At 46.5% G+C, this 26033-nt stretch overlaps 12 protein-coding genes across 12 annotated transcripts; 6 read left to right on the top strand and 6 right to left on the bottom strand.

Annotated features, from left to right (window-relative positions):
• The first annotated feature begins 38 nt into the window (after nucleotides 1–38).
• F4812DRAFT_411825 (3',5'-bisphosphate nucleotidase) lies at nucleotides 39–1445 on the top strand. Its single transcript, XM_047932657.1, has one exon. It carries the CDS (start codon nucleotides 186–188, stop codon nucleotides 1425–1427), a length of 1242 nt encoding a protein of 413 aa, XP_047795482.1. The 5' UTR covers nucleotides 39–185; the 3' UTR covers nucleotides 1428–1445.
• Nucleotides 1446–2492, bottom strand: F4812DRAFT_411826 (ribosomal protein L6). Its single transcript, XM_047932658.1, has 2 exons — nucleotides 2012–2492; nucleotides 1446–1910 (listed from the first exon to the last, which is right to left on the bottom strand). Exons 1-2 carry the CDS (start codon nucleotides 2397–2399, stop codon nucleotides 1543–1545), a joined length of 756 nt encoding a protein of 251 aa, XP_047795483.1. The 5' UTR covers nucleotides 2400–2492; the 3' UTR covers nucleotides 1446–1542.
• Nucleotides 2493–3131: 639 nt separating this feature from the next.
• F4812DRAFT_454984 (uncharacterized protein) lies at nucleotides 3132–3704 on the top strand (the record flags this gene model as incomplete). Its single annotated transcript, XM_047936742.1, has 2 exons — nucleotides 3132–3225; nucleotides 3277–3704. The coding sequence occupies 2 exons, from the start codon at nucleotides 3132–3134 to the stop codon at nucleotides 3702–3704; spliced, it is 522 nt and encodes a 173-aa protein (XP_047795484.1).
• Nucleotides 3705–3868: 164 nt separating this feature from the next.
• F4812DRAFT_454985 (uncharacterized protein) lies at nucleotides 3869–4840 on the top strand (the record flags this gene model as incomplete). Its single annotated transcript, XM_047936743.1, has 4 exons — nucleotides 3869–4042; nucleotides 4104–4325; nucleotides 4395–4451; nucleotides 4511–4840. 4 exons carry the CDS (start codon nucleotides 3869–3871, stop codon nucleotides 4838–4840), a joined length of 783 nt encoding a protein of 260 aa, XP_047795485.1.
• Nucleotides 4841–5882: 1042 nt separating this feature from the next.
• On the top strand, nucleotides 5883–7197 carry F4812DRAFT_465080 (putative aldo-keto reductase; the record flags this gene model as incomplete). The annotated part of the gene is made up of 4 exons (XM_047938407.1): nucleotides 5883–6061; nucleotides 6127–6320; nucleotides 6467–6536; nucleotides 6612–7197. 4 exons carry the CDS (start codon nucleotides 5883–5885, stop codon nucleotides 7195–7197), a joined length of 1029 nt encoding a protein of 342 aa, XP_047795486.1.
• Nucleotides 7198–7444: 247 nt separating this feature from the next.
• F4812DRAFT_411834 (uncharacterized protein) lies at nucleotides 7445–8759 on the bottom strand. Its single transcript, XM_047932659.1, has one exon. It carries the CDS (start codon nucleotides 8718–8720, stop codon nucleotides 7476–7478), a length of 1245 nt encoding a protein of 414 aa, XP_047795487.1. The 5' UTR covers nucleotides 8721–8759; the 3' UTR covers nucleotides 7445–7475.
• Nucleotides 8760–9681: 922 nt separating this feature from the next.
• F4812DRAFT_454988 (glycoside hydrolase family 3 protein) lies at nucleotides 9682–12574 on the bottom strand (the record flags this gene model as incomplete). The annotated part of the gene is made up of 9 exons (XM_047936744.1): nucleotides 9682–11032; nucleotides 11085–11251; nucleotides 11310–11439; nucleotides 11492–11595; nucleotides 11653–11741; nucleotides 11793–11926; nucleotides 11983–12146; nucleotides 12204–12286; nucleotides 12352–12574. The coding sequence occupies 9 exons, from the start codon at nucleotides 12572–12574 to the stop codon at nucleotides 9682–9684; spliced, it is 2445 nt and encodes an 814-aa protein (XP_047795488.1).
• Nucleotides 12575–13435: 861 nt separating this feature from the next.
• F4812DRAFT_41797 (glycoside hydrolase family 128 protein) lies at nucleotides 13436–15369 on the bottom strand. Its single transcript, XM_047933215.1, has 5 exons — nucleotides 14815–15369; nucleotides 14598–14750; nucleotides 13931–14541; nucleotides 13751–13866; nucleotides 13436–13679 (listed from the first exon to the last, which is right to left on the bottom strand). Exons 1-5 carry the CDS (start codon nucleotides 15190–15192, stop codon nucleotides 13555–13557), a joined length of 1383 nt encoding a protein of 460 aa, XP_047795489.1. The 5' UTR covers nucleotides 15193–15369; the 3' UTR covers nucleotides 13436–13554.
• A 995-nt stretch (nucleotides 15370–16364) lies between these two features.
• On the top strand, nucleotides 16365–18093 carry F4812DRAFT_411847 (uncharacterized protein). Its single transcript, XM_047932660.1, has 3 exons — nucleotides 16365–16916; nucleotides 16998–17079; nucleotides 17157–18093. The coding sequence occupies exons 1-3, from the start codon at nucleotides 16423–16425 to the stop codon at nucleotides 17835–17837; spliced, it is 1257 nt and encodes a 418-aa protein (XP_047795490.1). The 5' UTR covers nucleotides 16365–16422; the 3' UTR covers nucleotides 17838–18093.
• Nucleotides 18094–20476: 2383 nt separating this feature from the next.
• Nucleotides 20477–21139, bottom strand: F4812DRAFT_411850 (uncharacterized protein). Its single transcript, XM_047932661.1, has one exon. It carries the CDS (start codon nucleotides 21053–21055, stop codon nucleotides 20825–20827), a length of 231 nt encoding a protein of 76 aa, XP_047795491.1. The 5' UTR covers nucleotides 21056–21139; the 3' UTR covers nucleotides 20477–20824.
• On the top strand, nucleotides 21140–22548 carry F4812DRAFT_411852 (Cyanovirin-N). Its single transcript, XM_047932662.1, has 3 exons — nucleotides 21140–21722; nucleotides 21795–21818; nucleotides 21890–22548. Exons 1-3 carry the CDS (start codon nucleotides 21587–21589, stop codon nucleotides 22051–22053), a joined length of 324 nt encoding a protein of 107 aa, XP_047795492.1. The 5' UTR covers nucleotides 21140–21586; the 3' UTR covers nucleotides 22054–22548.
• Nucleotides 22549–24404: 1856 nt separating this feature from the next.
• Nucleotides 24405–26005, bottom strand: F4812DRAFT_41925 (carbohydrate-binding module family 50). Its single transcript, XM_047933324.1, has 4 exons — nucleotides 25372–26005; nucleotides 25181–25301; nucleotides 24718–25101; nucleotides 24405–24619 (listed from the first exon to the last, which is right to left on the bottom strand). The coding sequence occupies exons 1-4, from the start codon at nucleotides 25721–25723 to the stop codon at nucleotides 24523–24525; spliced, it is 954 nt and encodes a 317-aa protein (XP_047795493.1). The 5' UTR covers nucleotides 25724–26005; the 3' UTR covers nucleotides 24405–24522.
• Between the last annotated feature and the right edge of the window lie 28 nt (nucleotides 26006–26033).

The following is a 26033-nucleotide window of genomic DNA, read 5'->3' on the forward strand; positions in this document are numbered from 1 at the left end:
CACAGTTTACTTTACATAAGCTACGGTCGTCGGAGGGGTGACGGACCAGGGTATGTAGCCCGACAGCCTACAAGGTCCGGGTTAGGCGTACCGCCGTGTACCTTACCCTTAGGTACTGAGGTACTACCTACCTAGGTTACATACCTTAAACTTTTTACATCACGTTTGTACATAAATCATGCTATATGCAGACTAAAAGGGATAAAAATACAAAATCTACAAAATTCCTCATCTTATCCTCTCTTCTCATCGTGACACTGGCTATCTTCTTGTCTCGTGCCTTGCCCCGCCTCACATCGCTGTCCCTGCATCTTTTTCCTGGCGCCCGCCAACAAATCATCAGCCCTATCACGTCCAATAAAAATATGTCGTCATACGCCAAAGAGCTCGAGATAGCGCAGCTAGCCGTCCAGCGCGCTTCTATCTTGACCAAGAGAGTTTTCCACGAGAAGGCCAAAGGTACCGTCTCCAAAGATGACAAGTCCCCCGTCACAATCGGTGACTTCGGTGCCCAAGCCCTCATTATCAGCGCCCTAAAGGCCAACTTCCCCGACGACGAAATCGTTGCTGAGGAAGAAGCCGCTCAGTTGCGCCAGGATGAAAACTTGAGACATACGATCTGGGACTTGGTTGCCACAACCCAGCTCTCCGACCCGGAGGCCGAGGGCCTACTTGGCGGGGCTATTGATGACGAGGAAGCTATGTTGACTCTAATTGACTATGGAAATAGCAAAGGTGGTGCTAAGGGCCGTATATGGGCTATTGACCCCATTGACGGCACCAAGGGATTTCTACGTGGCGGCCAATACGCTGTGTGTCTCGCTTTGATGGTCGACGGCGATGTCAAGGTTGGAGTTCTAGGTTGCCCTAACCTCCCTATTGATGACTCCGCTCAGTTAACGGGAAGCATGGAATCTGGTCAGACAGATGAAGGAAGGGGGGTTCTATTTTCTGGTGTATTGGGCCAAGGTGCCACGAGCCGTGCATTGACTACCGGTGAATTGGCTAAGGAAAAGAGCATTTCTATGAGAGCTATTACCGATATCGCATCAGCGACGTTCTGTGAGAGTGTGGAGGCCGGACACTCGTCCCACGGCGATCAGGCTGAAATCGCGAAGCTGCTCGGTATTACGAACCCCAGTGTGCGGATGGACTCACAGGCCAAGTACGCTTCTATTGCGCGAGGCGCGGGCGACATTTACTTGCGACTGCCTGTTAGTGAGACATACCAGGAGAAAATCTGGGACCACGCTGCTGGAGACCTTATCGTCCGGGAAGCCGGTGGTGCCGTAACGGATATCCACGGCAAACGGCTAGACTTCAGCGTCGGGCGAACACTGGCTAACAACAAAGGTGTTGTCGCTGCTCCTGCCGCTGCCCACCCCGAAGTTCTCAAAGCAGTCCAAGAAGTGCTCTCGAAGAAATAAATCTAGGAACATCATAGATGGACGCATAAAAGTACATTTTTTTTGATCGGGTATCTGCCGTGGTATAGTACATAGATATACGTCTGAAATGGAATGATACCATTCCTAAGATCATCTATTTGATCTTCTTTTGCTTTAGCTTGATTGTCTCGTCGTTCACGAAGATACCCTTGCCCTTGTATGGTTCCGGCCTCCTCCACCTACGTATCCTGGCAGCGAAAGACATGACTTCTTCCCTGTTGATGCCTTCGAGAAGGATTCTTGTGGGCTGCGGCGTGCTAGCCTTCATGCCGACGGGGACTGGCTCTTCGACGGGATGGGTGAAACCAAGCTTCAGGCATACGAACTTCTGCCCTGGGTACTCTTCTTTTCGCGGCCGTTCCTCGACTGTTGCCCTGTATCCAACACCTACTAATCGCAAAATCGCGGTGTGTCCTTCCGATACGCCGATGATGTGTCGGTTAAGATATGCCCAGGTAGTTCCTGGTTTTGTCCTCAAGTTAGTCCACCCATTACGAAATGAACAAAATCCTCTTCATAGGTATCTAAAAAAAAAGTATGGCGGCGACAAGTAACGCACGTACCCCACATTTCCTTCTGCTGCTTGATCTTGTTATCCTCAATGCTGAGCACTGCTCTCCTCAAAGCCTCATCATGGTTGATAGTAAGGTAAGGAGGGATCTCCAGTTCGAGCTTTCCTAAAGGTCCGGCTATAGTGACTGTCCGCTTCGGTATCCGTAGGTATGTAGTCGGGTCCTTCTTTACCTTAGGCTCGCCAATGATTAACTCAACGCCCGGCGGGATCGATATCGGCGTTCGGCCCAGCTTTGATTGTTTAGTCGCTGTGTTTGAGAATTGGCGCCGCGGGGCTGTTGTTTGAAAGGCCGGTACGAGGAAAGCCGGGAGGGTAACAGGGGCGCTGGCATTCGAAAGGGCTCTTTCGAGCACCTTTCCCCTACTCGGCGCCAGCATCGTGAAATTTGGGGGTTTCGGTTCCGACGTTTAATTGACTGCAAAACTCGAAATCTTAGAATTTCGGTTGCAGAGCTCGATGCGCGCGATGCTTGGCGCATGCTAGGAAAAATTGGGTCAATCACGTGTTCCGCATAGGGAAAAATAAACGTTAAAGAGAATATTTCTGCATACCTATTATATTATTATGCAATACTGGATATTATCCGGGTTATAACTTAGTATCAGATCTTTCTCCTGTCGCAACTGCCTTGAACACCCTGACACCCCTAGACTGGGCAGCTCTTTCCTCTCATCTAGATGATTGAACTATTGATAGACTTTACTTACATGTCACGGTTTTAATCCAATACAAAATTTAAGATTCGTATCCCTCAGAAGATGTCGTCTGCACACTTTTTCAACTCTTCATGAACCGTGATATATTCACACATCTATCTAACACATCTTGACCCTGCTTCGGACAAGGTTATACGAGATTTATTCGAGCAGAAAGAATTCTCTGAATTAATACGACGTTGAATTTTCCAACCCAAAATTTAATATATTCCATCACTCCTCTTCCATTCCCCTTCTGCCTGGCCTCGGTTCCATGCAACGCCAGAAGTCCCGTCTGTGATAACCCTTATACCGTTGATTTCACAAATTTAATCAGCTTTTTACATCTTCGGTTTTCTTACTTACTTCTATCGTTGGCTGTGAAGGCTTGCTGTGAATAACGACTTGGGAGTCATGGTTTCAACGAAAAAGGTAGTCGTACTTTTGCTATCACTGGCTCACTACATCGACGGATTTTCATGGCGCAATACCCCCAAAATAGAAGCAGGTAAGTTAATACTTATTAGTTATTTTTGCACACCTGTTTACGAGCATTCAGCCGCAGCGGTGCTCACCAGCTCAGCTACCGAGGAGATTCTGTTACAGCAACTCTCGAACTCCGGATGGAGGTCACCTAGCTCCTACGAGATAACCCTAAAAGAATTAAGAGAACTCGAATCTGAACCTTTATGTCATAGGACGGCCGCACGCCTATTGGTGAATAACTGCGAAGTCCTCGAGGGCAAGAACGAAGCATCAGTTCTTACGGAAAGTGGTCGTAAAATCAGGGATTTTGTAGACTCATATGCTGCTAGTCTGGCAATATGTGACTTAGAGAGAGGGAACTTCCAGATCCCGAGAGAATGCGCCAAATTTCGAGAGCCAGTTTTGAGTCAGCTACCACGCCAGGACTTAGGTCACTTACACGTCTCGTCCGTAGAAGTCGACAGCTGCCTCTCCGGCTTAGGCGAATCCGACTCAGCCTAGAACACCTGGGTCAGTTACCGCCATAAAGCCTTAAGGTTTTGTGAAGCTGCTAGAGTTGATAATGAGAAAGGTATGGAATGACCCTAACTATGGCTAAACTTTGATTAATGCGCTCACGCCTTTTAGATCAACACATTCGTCTCTTCCAGCGTCTAACGAAGATCATGGGGAGATTCACCAATGATATTGAGAAGCAAGCCGAACAGTGTATAATCGATCTAAAGCATAGGGCTGAGACTACCGGTGGCAGAATCGATGAATTGTCGCCGAAAATAGACCACTTAAAGGATAGTCTTGAATCTGTGGAAGACTTATTTTTTGCTCGATTCAAACACACTGTAAAGGTGGCATTCCTGGCTCCTGACACTTCTATTGACACCTATGCTAATTAGCTCCAAGGAGACAACGGACGCGGTCAGCTTGGGGGCACAGAATGCTGCCAACCTGCAGAAGGTGCTGGAAGTGGTATTGAAGAGCGTTCTGGAGGGCCAAGCCGAGGTAGCATCTTCCTACGAAAAATCAATACGGCTCGCCAATCAACGTGCAGCGTCTACAGTGGACACAGCAATGCAAGCAGTCGCACTGGTTGTTGAATCCGCGGAGCATTTACGAACCCAAGTGGTACGTTTATGGATGGTTTCCGTAACAAACACTTTAGACACCTGGTACTGATCTAATATCGAACCACAGGAACTATCACGACTCCAAGCAGCCGAATTAGAGTCACGGCAGTCCAACCTAGAAGAGGTAAATTATCAGTCTGAAGCATTCTTAATTCGTATTACCTATTAATGCGAACTGGACAGGGCATGAACCGGCTTATTAATATCACAGAGAATTTAGCAATCAAGTATGACGACCATACGAGCCTTCTGCGTCAAGCACACAATATAACAAACGCCATCCTTGTAACACTGGAGAACACAGCTGCTTCAGCGGTCAATATTAACAAATCAGTACTCAAGCAATTGGCTAATTCGTCATGGTGGCCTATTTGGTGCCCTGCCGCATCACTAGTGCTTGGCTCGTACGGACTTCCTCCTTCTGGGATAAGGAATTTGGCACTGTTGACCTTAGGTGCGTACTTGATTGTGATCTGGAACCAAGGAACCGCTGACATAAGGAAGGCGAAGTAGCTGGCCTCACAATTTCGGCCATGCAGTCCTCACCGACTATAAAGCTCTCTACTTTGCTACATCTAGGTACTGGGGGGAATTTATTCCAAAAATCCAGCTCAATTTTCAACACAAATACTAGCCAACCTGAACAGCTATAGGTACCTGATCTAGATTACCGTCATCCGTATCTATAAGTCGAAGTTAATTGGAGGCGAAAGGAGTAGTGTGTCTAGCTTTTCACTCATATATGCCGTGGTCTCGGGTTATGAAGCACCTGTAACTACTATAAACAGACTGGCTTTACCATGCTATTTACTCGAATACGAGAAAGGAAGATTTGGAGTTGGGAGGGCGGAGGGCACAGTATAAACTTCTATTAGAAACTTATATGACAGGTACCTAAGGTTAGGTATGTAATCATATATAACAGGTAGCTATATTGCTAGAATCCTATATGTATCATCTCCCTGCGTAAGTGCGATGCCTTCTCATTTTGCTATGCTATATTTCTAGTTCTGGCCGGTATGACAAGGTGACTTCGCTATGCCCAATTAGTCTGACCGGCTCTGGTGTACGTCATTCGATTGGATGCTGGGGAAGAGATCGATTGGTCTGCTCGGAAACTCTGCCCGCTGATTGGCCAATTCTAATGCGTCTGTTATAATGTGGGATACTCCTTTAAACATCGTACTAGGGTTGGTTTACGGCTCAATCTTTCAGCTTCACGTCTCAACCGGAGTTAATGGATGTAATCCCTATTAGCGGTTATCATGTGATTGACATGCGGATTCTGCATACTTGATTTAGGGCGCGGTATAATGGAGAAAATCTGGTGTTCGTGCTTACGGGTGATGGTGGTGGTGGTGGTGGGCTAGGTATTCGTCTTATAAGACAGATGAGATGAAAGGCATATAAATACCTGGACTCTTCCCACCTAACAAGCACTTAAACATCAGAATCAACATCAGAATCAACAGACTTGACGGCCTGCAAAGTCAAATCCACTGACCTTTCACGGCCTTTCTACTTCGTAGCTTATTATTCATAACACTTTTTAAATATGCCTGCTAAGCCTATCCTTCGTCGCTTGGGAAAGAATGGTCCCTTGGTCCCTGCTCTTGGTCTCGGTCTCATGGGCGCATCTCTCACATTCTATGGGAACATGTTAGAGGATGAGGAGCGATTCAAACTTTATGATCGCGCCCTCGAGCTAGGACAGACTTTCTGGGACACTTCCGAGTAAGTTCCACCTACCTACATATTGTATTCCCTAGTTCAATACTACTTTACTAACGGTGGGAAAGCCAATATGGTGATAGCGAGGAGCATGTTGGGAAATGGTTCAAGAAGACTGGAAAGCGGGACCAAATATTCATTGCCTCTAAATACGGGTTCGTCAAGGGAGGTAAGTATTTGGAGACCGACAGCTCCTATGAGTATACCAAACAGGCTTGTGACAGGAGCCTCAAGGCTTTGGGAGTTGACCAGATTGACCTTTGTAAGTCCCATTTTACTTTTCCCTTGATTCTCAGGTTATATTTGTATCTATACGACACGATGCGTTTCTACAACATCCAAGTTTAGGATTGATAAGCCACATACATATCATCATTCCAATGCTCTTCTAACCCGTGTAAATGATAGATTACATCCATAGTGTCAACCCGGAGACCCCTATCGAGGAAACTATGCGCGCTTTGAAAGAGTTGCAGGAGTAAGTGTCCCTACGTCGGCCACTACATGGTAGAGCGATACCCTACCCACTATGTTGATATTGACCGAGCATTAGGGAGGGAAAGATCAAGTACATCGGCCTCTCTATGGTCTCCTCAGCAACCCTCCGTCGCGCTGTCAAGATTTCCCCCGTCGCCGCCGTGCAAACCGAATACTCGGTCTTGTCCCGCGTTATCGAGGGACCTGGAGGCACTGACCTGCTCGCCGCATGCCGAGAACTCGGCGTCGCCGTCGTAGCCGCTACGCCTCTCGGCAGAGGCATCCTCACGCAAAATTTCGGAGAAGCTTCGGTCGAAGAAGGCGACGCCCGACCCCAGATGCTGCCGCAGTTCCAGGCCGAGAACCGCGAGCGCAACGCCAAGGTCGTCGCGCAGTTCACCGCCCTCGCGAAGAAGAAAGGGTGCACTGTGTCGCAGCTCGGGCTAGCGTGGTTGCTCAAGCAGGGCGACGACATCTTTGCTATTCCGGGGACTAAGAAGATCAAATACCTAGAGCAGAACTGGGACTCGCAGGATGTGGTGCTGAGCGATGCTGAGGAGAAGGAGATTAGAGCGTTCTTCGATGAGAATCCCCTTTCTGGGCCCACGATGCCGGAGCAATTGGGGCATTACAGGTTTAGGGATACGAAGGAGCTCAATTGATGTTAGACTACGATGCATAGGAGGTAGCTTAGAGGTACCTAGGATAAGTTGGAGCACTACTACCTAATAGTTAAACTAAGGTAGCTTGACTATTGAATTTTATAAACAACCAACCCCTGACGATCTTATTGATAATCGATGTCACTAACCAAAATTACCTTCTACATAGTATTTAGCGCTATGATGATCGTTCAATCCTTGGCTACAGATTCTAATTAACATTTAAACATTATTTAACTAGGATATGGTATGGCTAAATACTACATAAACTATTTCAATTATCGTGCAAAAGCAAACGGGCACCCAACTCCTATTGTCTCATTCTTTATCATAAACTTTTTCATCGCCTCCGCCTCACGCAACACTTCTTTTCTTCCCATCCTCTCCAGTTCAACCGGCCCCAGCTCTTCCGGCACATATCCCTTACCCTGATATTTGCCACCGGGCGAGATCTTGCCACCCGACGTCAGCCATAACACCACCCGGTTGTACCATGTGTCGGGAACGTACCACGGCTCGAACCCAACCCATCGCGGTTTTCGGTAAAACCGGCCGTCTTCTCCAGGTCGCGCTACGGGATCGATTGGTGCCATGCGAGGGAGGAAGAAGTGGCGCAATGCAAACCCACGTAGCCGGAAGAAACCCGTCGTTAGCGCGGTCGCCCACCAGGATGGATCCGGGAACCCAAGCGCATCCCGGACAGGTTTCTCGTCGATAAATGACAGGAAAAGAGCCCCCACGAAGCCACGTAAGAAGCTCGGAATCGTTCGCATAAATAGGTCCACCGTCGCCGCCGCTACCATGTGGTTCTCCGGGATATAATGCATGTGCTCGGCCTCGTACTGCTCTTGCCACTCCACGAGATCCTCCAGCGTCTCCGGAACAAGGTCCCCGAAACCCATGCGCCGCGCTAGTTCGCGCCAGTATACGAAATACGCCACCTTCTCGAGCCGCGTCAACGGCCGCCAGTCGTACCTGTCGATCCAGCGCGCGGGCTCGAGGACAAAGAGGCCCAACGTGTGCACGTAATCCGAGTCTACGATGTGCTTCGCGTACAGTCCGTGGATCCAGTTTAAGCGGGCCATGGCGCGCCGGCCCCTTTCCGAGTCGATGTCGCCGACGAGCAGCTCGATCAGCAGGAGGGCGGTGTCCTCGGCGCGGCGGCCGACGCGGGCGGGGTCGCAGAGCTGTCGCGTGCGGACGAGGAGGGGCGTGCCGGAGGACATGCCGTAGCTCTTGACGAGGGCCCACTGCGTGCCGAAGTAGAAGAGGAACGGCGTGTCGTAGAGCTGATACAGCCGCATGATCTCCGCCGCCTGCCTGTAGTCCAGCTTGTACGGGTCGTCGACGTACGCGGCGTACTTGCGCTCCACGGCCCGGATCGCGCGAAACCGTAGCACCTGGACTAGCGACAGGTAGACCGCAATGGCGGTGGGCACGAAGATGTGCCATGGCCAGCAGTTCTTGTCCGGTAGACTCCTGGTATCCTCTGGTGGTCTCGTGAAGTTCTGAAAGGAATCCATCTTTTTTCCTTTTTTTTTTCTTTTACTTTTTGTTTACACCCAGTGGCAAATACACTACATCGAAGAAGAATGAGAGTTTCCAAAGTTCTAGCGGTATCGATCATCCCACGGAACTTCCGGAACAAAAGGAGAATTTAGGAAATCCCAAGAACCCGGGTACGTGCGGATCAGACCATGTTTCCGTGCCTAACCTGATCTGTTCTATAGCTCGAGGATGCTAAGCAATGGCGTGCATTGATATTTTATACAAATGCCTACCTACTAAGCTGGGTATTTACTGGATTCGATAAAATGGTCCGTTCTTATTGGTTGGGTTCCTGGCAAGGGACGTGTCTGGGGGTTGTAACGGAGGAGCTGATTGGCCATCTCGACGCCTTGTTTTCTTCAGTGATATAATAATCCCACGTGTTAAGATGGAAAAGCGAAAGGGGCGCCAGGGGGTTTTCCAATGCGCCGGGTTATTTACCACGTTTATCTTCTCCGATGATATAAGTGCCCAATGATATGAATACCCTCCCAACCTAACCTAAAGGGTTAGCAATTTTGAACCCATGCTCTCGAGCCTTAAGAACTGTCTCGGCGGACATACCAAGACTACCTACGCTTAGATAGGTATAGCATATAATATTCCAGGGGCTTTAACTGATGGCTATCGGCTATACGAGTTCGCGGGCTGGAACAGAATTGTTCATGAAAAATTAACCCGAAAATCAGGCCAGCCAGCGATCACGCCATCATACGTATACTAGAAATATGTTGACTTGAATTATTGATTATCCAATACTTCCTAGCCTAACTACTTGCTATGCTAAACATAGGAGGTAAAATTATAGTAATTAAGTTGGCTTCATTTATAGGTATGCTTTCTCAATAGAGTTACTGACTTAAAAAGTACTAAGCCAACCTAGAGGATGATCTACCTAGAGGTACCTTACCTTAGGTAGGAAGGTAGGTAATGATATTAGATCGATAAGGTCCCAGTCAAAGGTAACGTCCGGCTACTAGATCCAACAAAGACACCATAGTCGCCTTTCTGTAAGAGCCATTTCTGTGCGATCACATCCCACGTGCTCAAGTCTCTTCTTGTCAAATCAAAATCGACTACCGCCGATTCCCCCGGTGCAAGTACCGGCTTGGAGAATCCACGTAGTTGTTTTACAGGGCCGTTGGGGATGCCGACGTAGAGTTGGGCGACCTCGGCACCCTGGATGGAACCGGAATTACTTACTGTCGCAGAGACCTTCGCTACTACGTCCCATAAGTCTTCTTGACCACCCTCAACGATGGGCTTTGATGGATAAGACGAGGTATCGGCGTCTTCGACTTTGGAAATCTGGAGATCAGAGTAGTCGAAGGTGGTGTAACTTAGACCGAAGCCGAACTCGTAGCGAGGCGTTATGTTCTTGGCGTCAAAAGCTCTGTAGTCGATGTATACGCCCTCCGTGAAGTCCGACTGTGGGAATAGCTCATATATATCATCAGGAAGAGTCGCGTGTTGGAGCGGGCCGTAATCCGATTCGTTGCGCGGCACCGAGTACGGCAGTTTGCCTGAAGGATTGACATCGCCGTAGAGGATAGAAGTCAAAGCCCTACCTGAGTCTTGACCGGGTAGATGCGCGAAGATAAGAGCTGTTACGTTAGGGTGGTCGATAAATTGTTCGACAAGGCGAACACCTGCGTTGTGGAACACTACAATTGTGTTATTGCACTGAGACGCGACGTTGGTGATGAGAGCGTCAGTAAAATCATCGTGTAGCCCGGGCCGGTCAAAACCTTCCGACGCGAAAGCGTTGCCGACAACGATGCAGGCATCGGAGGATTGGTCAACTTGAGGGTTCCCGCTGTGGAAGTCCCACCATAGGCTTGTGTCGTCCTCATAGGCACGCTGACTCAATGCTGCCGCAGGAGAACTGACGTAGGCTGGCATATTTGCGCCAGATCCGCCGCCACTGATCAATGTACCGTTGGCGGCAATCTGGGTATGGGTCACATCGTCACCATTAGGGATCAAATCAGAGGGCGCCAACGACTCCGAACCTCCATTCCAGCCACCGCCCCCGGGTGTATATACGTCGAATGATTTTGCAGAGTATCCAAACAAGGAGATTAGCTTGGGCGACTTAAGGGGAAGTGCATTGTTGGTGTTTTTTAACAAGACATGACTTTCGACAGCACCCTGTAGCAAAATACCCTTACTGCTGGGCGACTTTGCAATGACTCGCTGATGGGGCTGAGAGAGATCATACGGCATCCCTTTGCCTATTTCAGGAAACCCCTCATCCTGACCCAGCTTATACCATGTAGCTATAATTCTACGAAAATCAGAATGAGTTGACAGTAGAGTGGAAAGCAAGATAGACTTACCTTGTTGCCATGTCGTCCAGTCTAGATTCGGGAACGGACCCATTTTTGACAGCTTGTGTGAGATTACTGGACCAGTATGGCGAGGCGAAGGGCATGGTCATATCTAGACCAGCCAATGCTGTAGCGACACCTGAGTGCTGAGCCCACCAGTCTGAGACGACGAAACCCTATAAAGACTCGTTAGATACAGGTATCATATGATAAGATCGATCATGGCTATCGTACCTGGAATCCTAACTCTGTCTTCAGAAGTCCGTTTAGGGTCTTACTATTGGCACAGCCATAGCTATTGTTGATCCGATTATATGAACACATTATGTTTACCGTGCCAGCCTTCACTGCATCTTGGAAAGGCCTAACTGAAAGTTAGACTTGAGCATCTATACAATTATACCCACCATATATACCAGAGATATAATTCATGCATGGTCTTATCATCAATGTTTGATGAAACAGCCGTAACGTTACCCTCAGGATTTCGATTCGTCTCCTGCTCATTTGTGATGAAGTGCTGGGATAATACGTTAGTTACTCCTACAAGAAAGAGTAGGCAATCTATCCTCTTTACCTTTGTGCTCGTCGCGACTCCTACTGACTGTATACCTTTGATAGTGTCGGCAGCTAGAGCGCCACATAAATAGGGGTCATTTGAGAAACCTGGATAAGGGTTAATAATATGGTTTATTCGTCATTGAGAGCGTGAATTACCTTCCCAATTTCGTCCGCTCGATGCGATGCGACCTAATGGACCAACAACGGGACCCAACGCGATGTGAACACCTTTCGCTCGGAACTCGCCAGCCATGCCAACAGCTCTCTTATGAGCCAATTCGCGATTCCAACTTATCAAAAAGGTTAATTAGAGGTCTCATAGGAAAAGTAGAATGATTTTACTTACCTTGCACCAACCGAAATGCCGGAGGCCCAACTCGAGGCGAAGTTGGTGGTGCGCACTCCATTACCAGCATCGCTGAGACAAAGGCCAGTGAACTTGACTCTCTCTATAGGAAGGATAATACCAGAGCAAGAACTATTAACTTGAACACCACCCGTAAGGTTAACCTGTATACATAAGTCAGACACGGTAATTCGCCAAGTCTCCTTTCAATTACCCCTAACCTTCTCTTCAAGAGTTAATTGAGACACAAGGGCTCGTGCTTTTGCATATGAGTCTATCCAATCCCCGAGCCCGGTCCCGTTTGCTATATGACTGTCAGTATCTGTTTGTACCCAGTCTCTCAAGGGTAACGGGTAACGCTTTACATACGTGACGGATATACTGGAGGCGATTGGCCGTAGAACGTCGTGTCATCCGTGATAATAGACTGAGCAGCAGTGCCGATGTCACTGCCCCAAGTGGCCAGGCCGGCTAAGATATACAGAGAAGTCGACAGCATGGCGTACACATGAGACAATGTAGTATAGGATATCAAGAGGGTGTAATCATCTAGATCTAAAGGAGTGGCACACCACAAAGATGAAATATTCATTTTGACTCCGTTCTTGCCGTGAGGGGTTATCAAAGCAAAAAGAAAGAGAATCGGCCCTTCTCCTGAATATCGGTCGGCAATGCAAGCACTACCGCACCCGGATAGCAACTTACATGAGCGAATGAGCAAAGCAACAGGGGTAAGTACTAAGAAGTGTCAATGACGGAAGAGTTGGGGAATGCGGGGGAATGTCTTGGATGTCAAAGAAAAGTATCCGAGATTTTTGTTGATTTAAGTTGGCTGTCTACGGGAGACGAGGCCACCATAAGAAGTCCGTTAATATAGAAAGTAGTCGGTCGAGGTTAAGATGATATAAGACCTTTAGATAGGAGGTACTTAGGAGGTGGGTAAAGTCTGAGTCAGTTACCTATAATTTGCCTATATTTTAGAATTTACAACTGAAAAAAAGACTAAAACTACCTCTTTCAACTGAGATAGTAAAATGCGTATATATCGCCATTCAATGGAGGTTGCTCCGTTTGACATCTTGGCTCAGTCACCTCATGCACCCCGCAATTTGGATCGTCAGTTTTACCCCAGGTACGGGTCCGTACTAGGTATGCAGAATAGGGCTGCCAAGAGTTGGGGTACCGAATTTGTTCACCTAAAGAGGCATATGAGCTTATGAAGCTTGATTCGTCTTTGCTAACGACAATTGGGAATTTAGGTGGCGAACTATGTATACGACATCATACTCTACTCAGTCTATGAAGTTGTCAGGTTTCGTGTTCATTTCTTTATAAGGTACTGATAATAGCAAACTAAATAATCGACATAGCGAATGGTCCTAAACATATATACCAGGTAACTTAGGAGGTAACTAGTCAAACAAGCTTCTCATGATCCTTAGGAGGTAGGTAACCAGTCAAAACCCCGCGCAAACAAATTCAACGAACCCGCCCAAGTTCAAGTTGCCGAGATTCATAAGGAAACTCCCGAGCCAAGAAAAAAAAAAACCAACCAAGCAGCGACCGAAGTCATTAGTACGGTTTCTGGCCGGTAAAGTTCCCGGGAGGAGAATATCTCCCGACGATATAAACGTTACCCTTGCCGTCCTTGGCAGAGCCCATGCCGAGCTTGGTAGTGGATTTCCACATACATTGAGCTAAATGGTGGAAAAAAATATGTTAGGACAATCGACCAGGCGCCGTCAAGGTCTAGACTAGGTAGACTTACTATAGTGTCCGTACGATCCGAAATCGCCCTGTCCGATCGGCTCACCGTGGTAGTTCTTCTCTTCGGCAATCCATAGGCTCGCAGACATGGCAAGAGGTGTGTTTGAGCTGGAAGCGCTGTGGAGATATTCTCATTAGCATCTCCCCGATATATGCTATACAATGTCGTTAGGTCTCTTACCCTGCGAGGTTCTCACCCTGGTTCGGTCGTTGATCACCGCTCGAGTGCTGCAATTTGCCGATTTGAGCCAGATGCTTCGCGTAAATTTCGGCGTCTTTCGCAAGCTGGCTATCCCATGCAAGGGGCTTGAGACCCTTGCCCTTCCGCTTGTCATTGTGGATGTTGAGAGCCTTCTGCTGGTCTGGGCTGAGAGCTGCGGCGATGCTAAACTCGACCAGCCCTCCATTTTCAGCGGCTTCGGAGGCTCCTAGGGTTTCGACAGTCGCATCGCTGGCATCGTGAGATACCGGCTCTCCGGCTTTCGCGTCATCACTGGCCTCAACCTCGAAATCACCGTCCGCAACGGCATTAAGTGAGATGAAGACGTTCGCAGCACCAGGTGCCTTCATGGGCTGCTGGTGAACATACATCTTGCCCAGCTCCGTAAAGTTGCCGTTCACATCCATAAGCTGAGCAGCGGGACTAACGAAGCCGTCGGCAACTTGGCGCTGGAAGTCAAAAAGACCGTATTCAAAAACCCAGTCCTGGCTGTCCAGCCAATTGCAGATTTGGACAGTGAAGTTAATGACGGTCGGATAGTTGCGGTCGATACATGCGATTTCGGTAACCATCTTCGGATGAGTTAGCCATGGGAGAACCAGCAAGTCAAATGCACATATCTACTCACTACTTTATGTTGGGGCCACTTTTGATGCATGTCCTGGATATACTTGATGGCATCATTGGGATTCTTTGAGTAGTAGTGCAAGCAGAGAAAGTCAGGAGGGTCATTTGACACAAGCGACATGAACTTTTCGATCCACTTCCGACCGTTATCATCCTAAGAGTTATTAGTATCGCTACCTAACTAACCACTAATATGACGAGTTAAGTTAGGCACATACTGAAGCAACAGCTGGAGACCCAAGTTTCTTTCCCTTATTCTTCCTCAGGGGTAGCATCTGACCGTACCAGATGTCCCTTGCCTGCTCCGGACTTATACCGGCACGTTCGGGCTCGTTGAAGTAAAGGATGATGGGATACTTTGAGTTCTGGATCATGTCCCAGTCTTGGCTCCGAGTATTCTCAAGGACACGGACCATGGGGCGGAACGGTGCTCGATCCTTGAGTTCAGGTGGCACCCAGGAGTTCCAGTTCACGAGAGAGGCGACCGGGCTGTTGTCACCGAAGGGAACCTGGTTGATTTTATCGGGGATACCTGGATTGGTGGGACCAGGCGTGTTAGTCCAGTCCCAAAGAATCTGACGCTTCTTGATAACCATTTTTGAGGGTGGCTAAATGTGAAAATTGCTGTAAAACCCGAGTTTCCAAATGTTAGAAGAGGCAATTAGTTTTGAACTTGATATTACTCATTATGATAGGCAAGACAGCCGGCTTGGGGACGTCCTTATATACACCTACTTTCAAGGACCACCATACCATCTTGCGATGAGCCCCTAGACTGGGCTGAGATGAGGCACAGAGACACAATATGCTGGCATGGCGGTTACATCAGAGCTGCCCTTGCAGCGTATGACCTCGTTTAATCTATTATTGAATAGTCCTACGCTGCTTAGTTGGCTATATTATTAGTCAGTTGGTTAGAGCTATGCGTCTTCGGTATATGTTGGATGACTTATGATCTATCCTAGTAGGTTAGAGGTAAACATATCTACTCGTTTCAACGTTGGTCTTAGTTGTGAGCTTTGTATTAGCATATCAGTTCGATATAATCTGCTGACTTTGATAATAGTGTATCCCTTAAGTTATAAATCTCACCAATCAATAAACTCATAGTTATTGAATAATTACATAACCTAACCTAACCTAAGGTAACTTGATATAAGCTGGTCTAGTTGACGTAATACTTGGCAACGAAGCTTCAATAATGTAAGAAGCCCAAAGTCCCTTTTCTGTCAGCTGATTAATTATTGAATATTTAGTACTTCGTTCAAATGAGCTTCTGCCTGCAAATACTTGGGGAGTGGGATTGTCACGAGATTGAAAAAAGGGCAACTTATTTTGTTCTTAACCAACACCCAATAATATGAGGTACCTAACCTAACCTATGTAGTATTTGGAATGATAATATCGGCCAAAGTCATGACAAGAACCTAGCTCTCACTAACACCGCTTTGCGGCGAAGCTTCGAAGTCCTAATCCAAGTGTAACATTGGATCTTATGGCTGCGAGGAATAGATTTCCATATGATGATCTAATGTTGAAAATAGAACTTCCTTTTTCCTTGTGACTGCTGTGGGCCGAGTCTAATTGATCCAACACGCAGACGATCTCTCAGGGAGGACATATCCAGAAGTTGATAATGCTGTTGGTCTTTTAATATTTCCGGCTATGGGGGTTTACTATATATAGAGAATGGGTGCAGTCAATCGTTGGCAATAGGATATAAAATGCCCGAAATCTCCCTTCCAGTCAAAGGAGAACATACCCATAGCATCACGCCGAGATACAAGAATATAACACAAGACTTTCAACGAATACCTTTAACAATCATGCATTTCATTACTATTCGCAATAGATCCAACCACGACCAACTGTTCAAATGCAATGGCCATTACAATGGTGGTAGGGACTTGGTTGTTAACGCCAACGGAGAAGCCAGGCTCGAGGCTCCTGATGGCACTTCTGGAGCCATCATCGCCGTGCATGAAGGCGTTATCGGTGAGCAATGTGAAATCACCAAATGCGGCTGGATGGGAAATGATACGATCGACATTAGCAACATCTGCGGTGCTGGTGGCAACATGACTTGTCAGCAAGTCGGAGACCCGGCTGGGAAGTTCAAGGGCCATGAGACTTTTATGCAGGCATGCAACAATGCCTACCACAAACTCTCCGCGGAAAAGAAGAATCAGCTAAATGGTCACGTCTTCCTTGATGGCAACGGCAACGTCAAGCGCATTGGGGCGCCAAAGGACTTCCAGCCCCTAGAAGAGTTTGTGAGGACTTTTGCTAATGGCAGGACCTATATCGGTATTGGTTCATGGTAAGTTCAATTTCTATACTGGGCACTATAGTTATAATAAGTTACATACCTTAGGTACTTGTATCGCTAATAGTTATATAGGAACTCTGGGCGTGGCAATCCTAAAGACGATGAGCAAAGCGCAGCTGGAAATGGAAGCAAGGACATTCTCATTACTTACAGTGTATGATTCTATTATGATAGAGAAACTGCCTAACTTGGCTACCTCTTTTGATCTTCTTACTAATACCTATTGAACAGGATGGGAATGCTGCTCCCGACCCCAACCAGGGATTTACTAGTCTGTCTGTTGATGCGGCTGCTTTCCTATCGCTCGCTGCAACCCCTGGGGGGTTTCCCGGGCAGCCTAGCCCTGCCGGACCTGGTATCCTCTTGACCAATCACTCTAGCAAGACGAACAAGTACTTCTTCTACAAGAACTACTGGGACGGCAACGGTGAGGCGGGCGCTAACTTCGACAAACCGCTTAAAGACGTCGAACTGGGGCCGAACCAGACCGTGCACGTACCCCTGGGCCTTGATTTCAAGGGCCGCGTGCAGCGCGGAGACCAGCAACCGGCCACATGGGGCGAGTTTCAAGTCAAGGCTGCCGACGACGGGCGTGCGCACGGCGATATCTCGATCCAGCAGGGGTGTGATTGCGCTGCGACCGTCGCCTCGACGGATGGCACCAACGTGCTTAACGGGTTCACCGAGGACATCATCAGGGACGCGCCGGCAGCAGCGCTCGACAAGAAACCTAACGGCGAGAAGACCCTCGCAAGCACCGAAGGTAACTGGAAAGGTCCTGGAAACCAGGCTGCTATCGATTGGGAGTACCAGAAGCTGGGCAACAGCAAGGCCTACATTAAGGGGGGAACTGGAGTCCCGGATGTGGCTAGCAAGAACAATTGCCTTCACTTCACCTTTTACGTGGTGTAGTTGCACAGCAGCAGTTTGGTCGCTTTTTTTTCGCCGAAATATTGGGGTATCATTTTATAGGTAGAGGTAGATGGCTGTATTGGGAACTTACTGGTTAGGCTTGCAGATTTGTTAGAAGGTGCTGGATATGCAATTAACATGATTGGTTCAATATTGTACATTTACTTAGATCTTCCTGCTAGTATTTCATATCGACGACATTCAGAGCAGATACCTACCTCTTAGACAGCTATGTCAGATACTTGTGAGATAGCTGCTTTTAGCAAGTATGTAGGTACCTATCTCCTAAAGTAATATAACCGAAAGGTCTATGTGTAGGGAGAGGCTCTTTTGCCATGGGATATTAATAGGACCGACATGATATCTTGAGAAATACTAAGTAATTGTGTAAGGTAACCGATTTCGATTTATTGTAGAATTTTGTCGGAATATCGAGACTTGCTCTCTTAACAACTATTTGGGTATTCCCCATGTCTCAAGCATGACTTCAAACCGCGACTACCAATACGGGTACAAATACCTTCGCTAGATCACACGCAACGGCAGATCATAAGCCACCTGAAGATAATGGATTACCTTTATTTAAGAAACGCATGGTAACTACTTTGGCAATGTATGCCTTTATAATGCCGGAGATAAGTAACACGTCTGTTGAATCACCCTAGTGACTACATCAAACTTACCACATTAAATTGTTTGGTGGTAGAGGAGAACATACCGGATGAAAGCTAGAGAAGAATTACCGAATGCTCGGCACAAAGATAATGGCATCCTATATTCTTTGGAAATTCTCTTAGACAACCCAAGCCCGCTCTTGCAAGATGATGTTCTACATGAAGCCGTGCTACGACTCAACCATACAAACAAAAAGATTGGTGGAATTGCGAGAGTCGTTACGGCGCGAAATTCTAATTTTCCAGAAAATGTCTTGCGACAGCTGATAACACTTGTGAAAAGTTGCACTGGTGTCAGGCTTTCTGACCTATTGAAAGTTTTACGGTCGTAACCAGTATTATCAACAACAATGCTTCAGGATCTCGTCTCTTGGTTGAACCATCCAGAAGAGAAAATAAAACGTGACGCAGCAAGAATTCTCACGGAAAGCTTTATCAACTCGGATGCAACTCGCAATTCATTATTTGATCTACTAGAAGAAGGGTCTTTTATTGAACTATATAAATTCTGGCTGAAAGAAAGCTTTCCCAACCCCCTGAAATGCATTTGCGATGCAACGAATTCCACTCTCAGCTTACGGGGGAGAGACATATATGTCCCTCTTGACAAATTTAAGAATGCTGTGCCCAAGGCGCGAGCTTCCTCGGGGGTCCCATTCCAAGATTTTGGTCAAGCTTTTTGATGACACTTCCTTTTCTATGGTCTGCTTTACGAGTCTTCAAACCTGAAAGCCGTAGGTACCTAACTTAATACAGTTTAAAGATCTCCTTATTTTGGTATTGTTTAGTTATTTTGTGTGAAATTATAATACTGAACAGTTTCTAGGTCTTGTTTTCTTTTTCTAAAAAAAAAAAATAAAAAAAATAATGAGATATTCGTCAGGTAGTAGGTTCGACTTGGTTCTATTTACTATTGTATGTCATAATCATTTGTTTTACTTCAAAGGTACTTAATATCTCTCCTAAGCAATATCTTAATTGATAGGTATGAAAGTACCAAGACGTACTGAGTAACAGAAAACACGACATCGGATTAATAAGTCCTTGTACTTTGAGGTAACTATAGTTATACGTCGTACGTATCATTGCCACGGCATGTATCCTAAATAACAATGAGTGTTGGGCATACAACATATTGATATTTTCCATATTAAGTCGCCAGGAAACTTGGCTTCTCGATAACCCGCTAGGGCATGAAATTAAGCCGTGAACGGTAGAAAATATAAGGTAGGGGTTATTTTGAAAAAAGATACATACCTGTCCCACATAAAATAGGTGGGGTTACGATGTATTTCTATTCTAACGATTAAACTTTTGTTCTAACGATTCGTGATACGAATAGTGCCAATCTATACCGCTTTCTTTTTTCAAAGCTTATCGCAGCTTATCGAAGCTTATCAATCTTTATCACTAAAATAATAAAGTCACCTCGTATCAAATACCTTCTTTCAAAACCAGCTATTTTTAAATAGTCCCCCCTTCTTTATTTGGTAATTAGAAGGTCTACTAACCCTTCTAAGCCTAGTATACTAACCCTTCTAGCGCAGTACAAAGCTTATAGGGGTTTAATTTAATTTTTATAGGTTTACTTCAAAAACATATACCCCATTTTTATAATAACCCCTACCTTATATTTTCTACCGTTCACGGCTTTAGTTAGTCGAATTTAGCAGGAAAACGACAGACTTAGGTATTCTCGATAGCTTCGACGTAGGTAAACGTGCCTACCAGTACAGGGAAATACTACGCCCTGTCATATTGCAGTCGATGAACCTTAAAAAAAAATAACACGTCCCGGTATTCCTCGGGTTAGGTCGGCACGTATGGTGTCTTGATTCTAGTGCCATTTTACAGGATTTAAACGTCATATTCATAAATCCGCTTCATATCTGTTTAATTTCATGGTGTTAGTAAGTGGTAGGCTAGTGACTAGGACATGCACAAGGGTCTTGTCCCGGTTGGCTGGGTATGACGAACATTTCTACGCCGCCAACCTTGATTATATGTCGTCCCATAGATTGAATAGCCACGAAGCCTAGGGTTTTTATCATACGGCCCGCATCTTGCGAGCTGATGCTTTCTAGGGCTAGGATTGGACAAGCGATCACAATTGAAGGTAGGCTAATACAAGGGTATTTGGGGATCCAGACCCGTCAAGTTACGTGACACGTATCATATAGTGGTTGTGTCTATTAAGCTATGAAGCTGTGGTGGTTGATGCGAAGCGCATAAGGGAAAACCCCGCCTCGAGATATTACGAGGACTATGACACTGCATAGGATGGGTGTGGCAGCATGAGTGGATTCGAGCTCTTTAGTGAATGGGCGGTGGGAAGAGAATGTAAAAAAGTCCCCCAATCGGCCTAAAAATTATAGTACGACGACTAGTCGATCTAGACCGCTTGTTCAATAGTGGCAGTGTGATCTTATTATTCACCGAAATGACAAAATTCAACAACAGTACCTCTAATGTTTGGCCAAAGAATGGACTTATCGAGGGGTAAACAGGAAGACTTGGGATGGAGGAGGTAGTGATGAAGTTCATGTGCCAATCTCTTGGCGTCGGGCCTATGGGAACCCTCAGATGTACATAAGATGTGCAATTGTAGAACGAGCAGCGATCGAGACTTCACCGTTCCGTGCCGTAGCCGAATAATGGTACCGTCCGCTTTGGTGTGAAACCACCAAGGCCGTATATCCGCTTCGTGAATGTGCCCCCCCCCCTCAAGGTGACCCTCGCGAGTCCACAAGAGAGCTTCCAGTGGGGCCCATTGCCGTGACACGTGTACAAGGGTCTGCAACGCTTCTAACATAGTTGGGTTTATTGTGGTTTGAGTTACATGGAAGCTGGAGACTTGAGGAAAGGAGGTTCGTACCACAAAACTGGTACATACAAGGTCACAGACAAACATATGCGTATTCACTCAGGGAGCAGGTACCTAAGAGGAAGACAGCCCTATATAAACAAGACCCCTCCCCCCGCCTCTTCTTCAAGGATCTAAACCATCAACACTAAACACCAAACCTCATACCAACTTCCATCTTCAAGCCGACCTTCTAAGTCACTCTACCAAAAATGTCTAACTTTTACATCTCCTCTACAGACATCCGCGTGGATGACGGCCACATCCTCCGTGCCCGCCTCCGAACCGAGCACGGTAGTGAGCACGACGGCGAGATTGACCTAAACCAGTTCATCGGAAACGACAATGGTGAGTACTAACCTCAAGTACCTAATAATATTACTTCTCTCGACCACGAAGACGCTAATACGTAACAACTAGGTCGCTTTGACTGGGGTGGCGTCAGTAAGTAGCCAGCATACCTATTCTCTACCCTGTACCTAGGACGAGGCATCCATATCCTAACATCGTATCAGACTTCTCCGAGACTGCCCGAAACATTTCCTTCGCGATCGAGGGTGGTGCCAACGTGCCCGTCCTCCGAGCCGAGCTGCAGAACGTCGACGGCGAGTGGGTCGGCGCCGACATCAACCTCGGCGAGCGCATCAGCAACGAAAACGGCCAGTTCCAATTCAACTAGGTCAAAATAGATGTGATGGCCTCCGCCATTTACGGGAGTGCACGATCCTCGTACCTCGTTTGGAACCTGTGATTACACACGAGTCATAAAAGATAAATAAAAAATATACCCTACTGACCCAACAAAACCTACGAGCTTATTCTTCATCGGAGCATCTAAAGTTCTTTCGTGAAGTTCTGAAGAATAGTGACAATATACCATGCCCTCATGTTGTTATTAATCCTCTTGTATCTCTAGTGTCTATATCGAAGTAGGATGTCGCCATGTTTGGCTACACCATACTGGGCATATGACATCCCCATTCATGTAGTTGTTAAGAGCTAGAGCTTGATATCGCCCACCGTTTAAGACCTAGCTCGGGATTCCACCGAGGTCCTCCGATATGTATTTCGCTATTAGGAGTTGTAAAGATTGTTGAGTAAGGACAAGTGGTAATAAATGCAGTTGATAAGCCTATATTACAAGATATTTGCCAACAGATACGAGGGTGCTCATGTGACATGCATTTGCTCATGATGACTGCATAGGAAGTACACCATAAGGACGTAAAAATTTAAATATTGTTGTGTTGCATGATCTCCAACAAATCCTTTTCAAAAAATTCATTGGCATGCCGCTGTTTTAAGCATAAGAGTTGTCTTGACTTGCCTTTATGAATGCGGCCCAAGTTAGTGGAGGAAAAGGGGGGAGAGGTACGGCTTAAACAATTTCGCACTATGCCTTGGTTTTCCCCCAAACATCTGTTGATAGCGAGAATTATTCGTGTGAGATGCTACCAATTGACTACCATAACAAGAGCAGCACGAACAAGAAAATAAAAAAATCATCCAAGTACCATAATTTTTTTTTCCCAAGAAAGCGACGCTTCGATCAACTAGTCCACTCTACCAAGCTTGATCCTCGCCCATGTCAGTCTTTATAATGAGTAGGTATTCTTCCACCTTCAATTTTCTTTAACTAATGAAATATCCAAAGAGAAACTAAAAATGCAACTAGCAAGGTTAGAATTCGTCCCGGACGCGGGAAAAAGGCACCTGAAGATGTAGATGAGGATGTATGTGTAGAGGATGTGGCAAGCGTCTCAGTTGTCCCACTAGTTGACTCTGCCGTATCTATCGGAATAACCGTAAGGCCCGGGGCTTTGCTGCTGGATGTCGACATTGCTACTATGTTCGAAGTCCTTCCCCCAACAGAAGGAGTCGTAGTCGTCAGAGCCGAACTTTCTTGAGTAGTCGTAGTACTAAGTGTAATTTCCATGATTGATTCGTAGTCTGTGATAATCTCCCTCGGAAAATTCTTCAGATCCCCCTCTTGCCACTCAATATTTATCTGGCCATGTTCGATCCACATATCAGAGAGCGTCGTGTAGATATCCGTCGTGGAAATGTTCGCAAGAAGCAAAAAGACCATCGGCGTAGTGACGGTAGAGGTGCAGAAGTACTTCGACATGGCAGAAAATCCGCTATAATAGGTAGGTTAGAAAGGTTATTAATTAAGGGCAGGGATATTTAAACCTTTGACAGCATCCTCCAGTCCAGATGGTCTTTCCCCCATCGACGTTGGAGGTGTATCTTACAATGCTCATATAGTTTGGACATACACCGGGACTAAGGGTTTGCAAGGGAGTGGTATACTGTGTCGGAACGCATTTCGAGAATGATGGGTCGGCCCATCCTCTTGTAGGAGATAAAGTGCTGGAGTGAAAGGGATTGTTGTCAATGAGCACCGCAAACCTGCTCAAGCACCATGGCGGTGCTGTGAATACTGTCGTAAGTGCTTGCATTATATATTGTCCTTGCGATCTTTTTTTTAGTTCGTTTTTCTTTTCTTGGGTGAAGAGGATAGGTACTGCGAGGTCTCGGGGCCTTTTTATATTGACGAGACGCTTACGTAGCTGTGCACCTTGCACTCCATTTACCGAGACACAGATTGCCCTCGTGTCGTCACATGTGACTCTAAACTGTAGCACTACCACGGCAGCACGGGTACATGCGTGGCATTGTTTCCATTTACACCGAGTTCGAATACTTTTCCTGTGATAAATGTACGCATGAGCGTTGTTTTTTGAACAGAAATCAAGGCTGAGATTGAAAAAGGGGTAGGTTGTTGATGTGTCAGACGTGGTGCCGAATCCTGTATGAATGAGAACAAGGTCATACCTATCTTCTCCTAGTGTTATTGGGATAGACTAGGTACTTCTTAACTTAAGGTAGCAGGAAAGAACACATAGAGAGGCATTCTCAATGGGCACTGTGGTTTCCAGCGGTGTATTGTACGTACCTTACCTCATAGTAACTTAGTATTTCACGTACCTACCTCCTAGACGAGACCAGTAAGCTTAGAGAGGTACTGTGCATATTTGAAAGACGTGTATTTCCAATTGGGAGATAATAGATATCTGTTTTTATATCAGGTTGAAACTCAGTTTCAAGTTCTTTTTCTCGAATCTCCACTAGTCGCGGTTGACTCTTAAAGTTCCACTACAGTGACCGTTGGTGTTGGTGAAGTGACCGAAGCAGCCCTAGAAGCTGGGGCTAAGCCATCGCATATCCCAAATTCAGGTTGACTAGATGGTGTCAGGCTATGATCAGCAGTGTACTACAGAGAGTATAGTAGATTTAAAAGGGAAAGGAAAAAGAATATCAATAAAGAAGAATAACGTACCATCCCTCTCCACAATCTTTTGGGAGAGATCCGCATCGCCCGTTCTTATTACAGCAAGTTCCATACACTGCATTGCAAGTAAATTTGTTCTCACCACCGCAGGTACCGTCGGTCGTATTTCCCATCAACCAAGGAAACTGTGACATAAACGAGTTTCCAGCAAAAAAGTGACCTTCAGGGGACTTCGTACATTTGCCCGATTGGCAAACACCCTCACCACAAAAGTCGGGGCCAGTACCGCATTTGCCATCTATGCTACAACAATCGCCATGCTTTCCGGCGCATAGTCTGCTACCATGCTTGTAGCCACATTTTCCATCCGTGCTGTATATCTTATCGCCGAAGCAGATACCTTCGTAGCAAGTACCAGGAGCACAATCCTCCCTAGAAGCAACAATCGTTAGCAATAATACGAGGTATCTCGAGTATCCATGAACGATGCGCCAGACTACTATGCACGTACTCGGTATTACCGCACATCCAAGTCTCTGAATTGCAACACTGCCCCTGACTTGCCCCAAGACAAGTAGCGTTGTTATGCGGCGGGCCACAGAAGCCATCCACAGCTCGTACAGGCTCAACAACTAACAAAGAGCCATCGATTAGTTGATAAAATATGAATTGCTACTAAAACTTCAAGCGGAGAGGACTTACATCCATCAACGCAATACTCGGTATAAGGGCGGAGGTTTCCACAATCCTGATCGAGGTCCGGGTTAAGCTTGAAAAACTTGTCTATTGTTATTTGGTATCTACGGCTCAAGTATGAACACGTATCCTTATCGATTTCGTCGTCGGTCTCACCCCAGTAGCGACAGTTGATTTCCCCAGGTTGTATAGGGGAGTTGTAGACTACATTACGCGTGTGCTGAGGTTTGGGAGAGCGCGTTTTAGAGGTAGCCGAATAAGTGCCTTTCCATGTCACGGGCGAGCATATGCCGGTAGAGATAGCCGCAGTATGACGGAGGAATATGATGAGAGAAAGAGAAGTTGTTGACAAGAGCATTGTGGTTAAGAGGTATGGTCACAGTACCTTAGGTTAGGTATCTTAACCAATAATAAGACTGAATACTCTGCGATACTATCTCGATTTACCGTCTATGGAAGTCAGTATGGTTAGGCAGAAATCGGAGGCGACAACACGAAAGGAGATATGTATCCAAACGGCTGCGCCGTATTCACTTTTTAGCCCTGCAACAAAGGCTTGGCACCTTACTACTCACGATATCGTCTTATTGGAAGTGGAATCAAGCCAACTCTGACCAGATATTTTAAAAGACAGTCCGTAAAAATTAATTTTTAAAACTGCAAGACAT

Source organism: Daldinia caldariorum (genome assembly GCF_022478825.1).
Source record: "Daldinia caldariorum strain CBS 122874 unplaced genomic scaffold F4812scaffold_1, whole genome shotgun sequence".
Taxonomy (NCBI): Eukaryota; Fungi; Ascomycota; class Sordariomycetes; order Xylariales; family Hypoxylaceae; genus Daldinia; species Daldinia caldariorum.

What these genes read in the sequence shown, in the direction of transcription:
- F4812DRAFT_411825 (XM_047932657.1), top strand. Translation starts at nt 186, where the DNA reads ATGCAGACTAAAAGGGATAAAAATACAAAATCTACAAAATTCCTCATC.
- F4812DRAFT_411826 (XM_047932658.1), bottom strand. Translation starts at nt 2,399, where the DNA reads ATGCTGGCGCCGAGTAGGGGAAAGGTGCTCGAAAGAGCCCTTTCGAAT. An exon ending in GCAGCAGAAGGAAATGTGGG is followed by an intron (nt 1,911 to 2,011) that starts GTACGTGCGTTA and finishes GGACAAAACCAG; the next exon opens with GAACTACCTGGGCATATCTT.
- F4812DRAFT_411834 (XM_047932659.1), bottom strand. Translation starts at nt 8,720, where the DNA reads ATGGATTCCTTTCAGAACTTCACGAGACCACCAGAGGATACCAGGAGT.
- F4812DRAFT_41797 (XM_047933215.1), bottom strand. Translation starts at nt 15,192, where the DNA reads ATGGTTATCAAGAAGCGTCAGATTCTTTGGGACTGGACTAACACGCCT. An exon ending in AGTGGCCCCAACATAAAGTA is followed by an intron (nt 14,542 to 14,597) that starts GTGAGTAGATAT and finishes ACTCATCCGAAG; the next exon opens with ATGGTTACCGAAATCGCATG. An exon ending in CGGATCGTACGGACACTATA is followed by an intron (nt 13,680 to 13,750) that starts GTAAGTCTACCT and finishes TCCACCATTTAG; the next exon opens with CTCAATGTATGTGGAAATCC.
- F4812DRAFT_411847 (XM_047932660.1), top strand. Translation starts at nt 16,423, where the DNA reads ATGCATTTCATTACTATTCGCAATAGATCCAACCACGACCAACTGTTC. An exon ending in TATATCGGTATTGGTTCATG is followed by an intron (nt 16,917 to 16,997) that starts GTAAGTTCAATT and finishes ATAGTTATATAG; the next exon opens with GAACTCTGGGCGTGGCAATC. An exon ending in ACATTCTCATTACTTACAGT is followed by an intron (nt 17,080 to 17,156) that starts GTATGATTCTAT and finishes CCTATTGAACAG; the next exon opens with GATGGGAATGCTGCTCCCGA.
- F4812DRAFT_411850 (XM_047932661.1), bottom strand. Translation starts at nt 21,055, where the DNA reads ATGAACTTCATCACTACCTCCTCCATCCCAAGTCTTCCTGTTTACCCC.
- F4812DRAFT_411852 (XM_047932662.1), top strand. Translation starts at nt 21,587, where the DNA reads ATGTCTAACTTTTACATCTCCTCTACAGACATCCGCGTGGATGACGGC. An exon ending in GTTCATCGGAAACGACAATG is followed by an intron (nt 21,723 to 21,794) that starts GTGAGTACTAAC and finishes CGTAACAACTAG; the next exon opens with GTCGCTTTGACTGGGGTGGC. An exon ending in CTTTGACTGGGGTGGCGTCA is followed by an intron (nt 21,819 to 21,889) that starts GTAAGTAGCCAG and finishes ACATCGTATCAG; the next exon opens with ACTTCTCCGAGACTGCCCGA.
- F4812DRAFT_41925 (XM_047933324.1), bottom strand. Translation starts at nt 25,723, where the DNA reads ATGCTCTTGTCAACAACTTCTCTTTCTCTCATCATATTCCTCCGTCAT. An exon ending in CGAGTATTGCGTTGATGGAT is followed by an intron (nt 25,302 to 25,371) that starts GTAAGTCCTCTC and finishes GCTCTTTGTTAG; the next exon opens with TTGTTGAGCCTGTACGAGCT. An exon ending in AAAGATTGTGGAGAGGGATG is followed by an intron (nt 24,620 to 24,717) that starts GTACGTTATTCT and finishes GACACCATCTAG; the next exon opens with TCAACCTGAATTTGGGATAT.